This window comes from Papaver somniferum, chromosome 3 (assembly GCF_003573695.1).
Source record: "Papaver somniferum cultivar HN1 chromosome 3, ASM357369v1, whole genome shotgun sequence".
In the NCBI taxonomy this organism is placed as follows: Eukaryota; Viridiplantae; Streptophyta; class Magnoliopsida; order Ranunculales; family Papaveraceae; genus Papaver; species Papaver somniferum.
The window spans coordinates 109362582-109366951 of NC_039360.1; the positions used below are offsets into that span (position 1 = coordinate 109362582).

The 4370-nt window shown below is 34.8% G+C and overlaps 1 protein-coding gene across 1 annotated transcript; it reads right to left on the reverse strand.

Moving 5' to 3' along the window:
- Positions 1-687: 687 nt before the first annotated feature.
- Positions 688-2443, reverse strand: LOC113359847. Its single transcript, XM_026603421.1, has 4 exons — positions 2315-2443; positions 1622-2071; positions 1388-1528; positions 688-1044 (listed from the first exon to the last, which is right to left on the reverse strand). Exons 1-4 carry the CDS (start codon positions 2441-2443, stop codon positions 688-690), a joined length of 1077 nt encoding a protein of 358 aa, XP_026459206.1.
- Positions 2444-4370: the final 1927 nt, after the last annotated feature.

Genomic DNA, 4370 nt, shown 5'->3' on the forward strand with positions numbered 1-4370 from the left:
AAGAATAGTGTATCCTACCTAAATTTTAGGAGGCTAAAAAGGTTGGGTTTTGGAATTCCATGTAAAACCTGGAATACTATAATCCTTTTCTGGGTTAGCCAGTTATTTTTATAACTACCTTTTTTATTTAAATTTTTCTTATGCTCAAAACCATAAATTTATATGGTTTAGTTTTTTGTTTCTTTTTTAATTAATTAATTTAGCTTGTATACAAGTCTGTTGAAAAACAACATAATACATTAACCCAGTGTGGAAAACAAACACCATTTAAAATAACCATTGCCATGATAGTCTTGGATCAACCAAGGAATACCCTAACTTGAACAACATTTTTCATATCCAAGCTGTCAAACAGACCCTTAAGTTTCTATTTGCTCTTCTTGTTACTCCATTCCCACAAAGTTCTTCTAACATCAAGAAATATATCCAAACCTCAAAAGTTATTTTGCAATGTAAGAACAAATGAGTATTAGTTTCCTAGTAAATACCACAAAACAAACATCTTGCATCCTGAACCATACCTGCATTATAAAGAGAATCTAGTATGGGAGTACCATTATAGCATAACGTCCAAACCAAAAAAGAAATCTTCAACAGAATTTTAGGATTCTGTATTTGTTTGTATGGAAATGAGATAAAACCTTCCGTTTCTAAAGCCGAGCATGCAGAAGCAACCGAAAATCCCTTTCAATCTCCATATCTCCTGTGCCTATCATCACTAGCAGCAGATAGTATAGCATTAGGGTCACCTATAACCTGCAACAACTGAATAACTTCTTGCAATTCCAGCTCATTCAACGTCCTTACAAACTGTAAATTCCACGCACCTTGGTCTGACACCATTTCCTTGACAGTAAGCTTTTTACCTTTTGATATTTTGAACAAGCTTGGAAAAATCTGCTTTAGAGTCTGTTCACCTACCCAAATATCCTCCCAAAAGTAAATACCAGCACCATTCCTTATAATCAAAGAAGTACCGTATTTAGTTAAGTCCCTTGTCTTTAGAATGCCGATCCAGAGACTCCTTCCTATTGTTCTGATAGACTGGTTAGGAAAAACAAAGCTTCTCCAAAGTGCACGTTTTCACTGCCATATATCCATTTCGAGTGTAATGCTTTATTAACTAGCCGTAACTTCTTAATCCCTAGATCGCCTCTGCTTTTCGGTAGAGTTGCTTTAGTCCACAAAACCCAACTTTTTCTTTCTTTCTTAGTAGCAGTACTCGAACTCCAAAGGAAATTCCTCATAATTCTTTCAAGGTCTTTAACTATGCTCATCGGTGTTTGAAAAAGAGTCAAGTAGTATAGAATGGAAAGCTAGCAAGTACACTTTGTATCATCACCAACCTATGCCTCTTGGATAAATAACTTCTTTTCCAACCTGATACCTTCTGCTGAAACTTTTGAACTACCTCATTCCATAGTAATCTACAACAAGATTTTCTTCCTAACTGAATTCCCAGATAATTCAAAGGAAGTTGAGAAGAGGAACATTCAAAAATCTTAGCACAAATTTCTCCATTGTGCATCTGCCCCAGCCCAATAATTGTGCTTTTCCTAAAGTTAACTTTAAGTCCAGATATAGTTTCAAAGGCTATAAGAATATTTTTCAGATTACGTACCTGCATCTCATTGTCTTCTAAAAAGACTATATGATCATTAGAAAATTTTAATTGGGTTATTACTGTTACTTGTGCCGCCACTTTGAATCCTGAAATCAAACCTTGATCTGCAGCTGATTTAAACATCAAAGAAAGCACCCCAACAACTAGAATGAACAAAAAAGGCGAAATCGGATCTCCTTGTCTGATTCCTTTCTGACTTCGGAACAAATTAGTTGCTTCACCCTTAAGAAAAACAACAAATCTAGGTGTGGTAACACACCATTTAATACAACTTCTCCATTTATGTCCAAATTCAAACCTATCAAGAGTAATATCCACACAACCCCAATTCACATTATCAAACGCCTTTTCAAAGTCCACTTTACATATAAGACCAGTTTCTTGGGACCTTACTATTGAATCTATTATCTCAGATGCAATTAAAACTGTATCATGTATCTGCCTACCCTAGATGAACGCACCCTGGAAATCTGATATGATAGAAGGCATGACCAGCTTCATTCTTTCCGCTAACAACATTGATATAATTTTGTAAACACTACCAATTAAACTTATGGGTCTAAAATTGTGTAGTGATACTTCCCCTATACATTTCATAATGAGAGTTATATTGGTGTAGTTGATTCTCCAATCAAGAGAGCAATTAGTCTCGAACTCCTTAATCACCAATAGTAAATCAACCTTAATTACCTCCCACGCATGTTTATAAAACTCCATTGCAAAGCCATCTGGACCCGTGCTTTTGTTAACACCAAAATGATCCATCACATTTTTCACCTCCTCCTCAGAAAACTCCTTTTCCAAAGAAATAATGTCCATAACAGAAATATTTGGCATATGAAGATCATCAAACCTAAGCCTTGATTTATGATTCTCAGTAAACAAAGAAGTATAAAAGGATTCTGATTCTTCTGCAATCTGCTGCTTTTCATAGCACAAAGTACCTTATATTTTCAAACAATTAATGCTATTCTTCTTATACTTAAAAGAAGCTAACTAATACAAATAGACGGAGTTTCTTTCACCATCCTTGATAAAGTTTTCTAGCTAAAGAAAGAGACAAAGAAGCGTGATGTATCTTAGCTTGCTCTCTTGCCACCACGTCATCGTCAGACAAAACAGAAATTTCCTCAAAAGAGTCAAGCACATCAATATTTAGATCTAAATTATCAATCTGAGACTGCAAATTACCATAAGTTTACTTTTGCTAGTTTTTGATAATAAATTTAATTGCCTGTAATTTCTTGGCGAAAATAAAGCTAGGTTTACCCACAAAAACAAGATTATCCCACCAGACTTTTAGGTTTCTCAAGAAATCAGGATGTGATAAAATGAAGTTATCAAACCTGAATGGTGATCTTGTCTTATCTCCAGAGTTATAACAGAGCATGATTTGTGCATGGTCCGAGATTGGCCTGCTTAATCTCAACTGTATTGGAGTTGGACAATGAGAATGAAAAATCAGGGGATAATAAAAATCTGTCCAGCCGAATTAGCAGGGGAGGTTTCTATGAGTTTGTCCACGTAAATTTCCCTCCAGACAGTGGTAAGTCAATTAAACCAAATTTATTCACAAAAGATTTGAATGCTTTTATGTTTGCTAACCCACCACCAGGATGACTTCTTTCATCTGCACACAAAATGATATTAAAATCCCCACCCAGAAGCCATGGCTCATCATACACTAATATGATATCTGATAAGTGCATAATTCATATGATTTTAGTGTCCATTCCATACTTGTTTAAGCTATTATTCTTGCATATTTTCGCATTATTACTCTTGTTTTCTCTTCTTTGTCTCTATTAGGTGAAACATCCAAAAAGGAGCTACAAAGTGCTGAAAATAGCTAAGAAGATAAGTATTCCAAGTATCCAAGTGCCCAAGTCCAAGAGAAGTTGAAGAAGTGCGACGAAAAGGAGCAAAACACTCAAAATCAAGAGAAGGGCAAAATACCGATCTTAACTCATTCAAATTAAGGATTTATCATCATCATCTTGAAGATAATTTAAATATAAAAATAATTCAAAAAGAATGAGGTCATTCCGAGTTCGGATGAAGAAATTGTGGCCAAAACAGTTTTTATCAAATACCGAAGACAATAAGGTTCGCATACCTTAATTCCGAAATTTTTTGCTGGAATTTGAAGTTCGCGGACTGGGTACGCGTACTTAGCAAGTAGGAAACGTGTATTAATACCTTGGAAGGCCTAAGGGCACGTTTGGAGTCTTTATCTCATATTTTGGGTCGGGTTCTTGAACCAAACTAAATACGTGAAGGCCAAGCAATGTAAACCTATATAAAGGTATTAGGTTATGTGAAATGACATCACATCATAAGGTCACGAAAATTATAAAGGCTTGGATAGGAGAAATATCACACGGAGCCAAATCTAGGGTTTCAGAGCGATTCTTCAATCGTAACGATATCTCTAAACTTTTCTTATATGTATATCATGGACGCTTCTACATCCATGAGTAGATAAACACCCATTGATTGAGGATGAATTCTAAGTCGTAAACTTTATTTGATTTAATATATGAATCTATTTTGATTTCTTCATATAATTATCGTTTATGTTTACTATTAAAATACTTATGATTAATTGATAGATTGTTTAGGTGGCCAACTGAATATATTTGTTGATTTAATCTATTGCTAGTGAGGGTTATGATATCCGTAATTGTTGAATAATTCCATATACAAGTAGAAAACGTATAACCTTGCAGAGGGATTCTGTAAAACG

Coding starts and splice junctions, on each gene's coding strand:
- LOC113359847 (XM_026603421.1), bottom strand. CDS start 2,443: ATGGACATTATTTCTTTGGAAAAGGAGTTTTCTGAGGAGGAGGTGAAA. Junction 2,072..2,314: donor TTTATAAACATGCGTGGGAG/GTAATTAAGGTT, acceptor GCGTTCATCTAG/GGTAGGCAGATACATGATAC. Junction 1,529..1,621: donor TAGAAGACAATGAGATGCAG/GTACGTAATCTG, acceptor GGGCTGGGGCAG/ATGCACAATGGAGAAATTTG.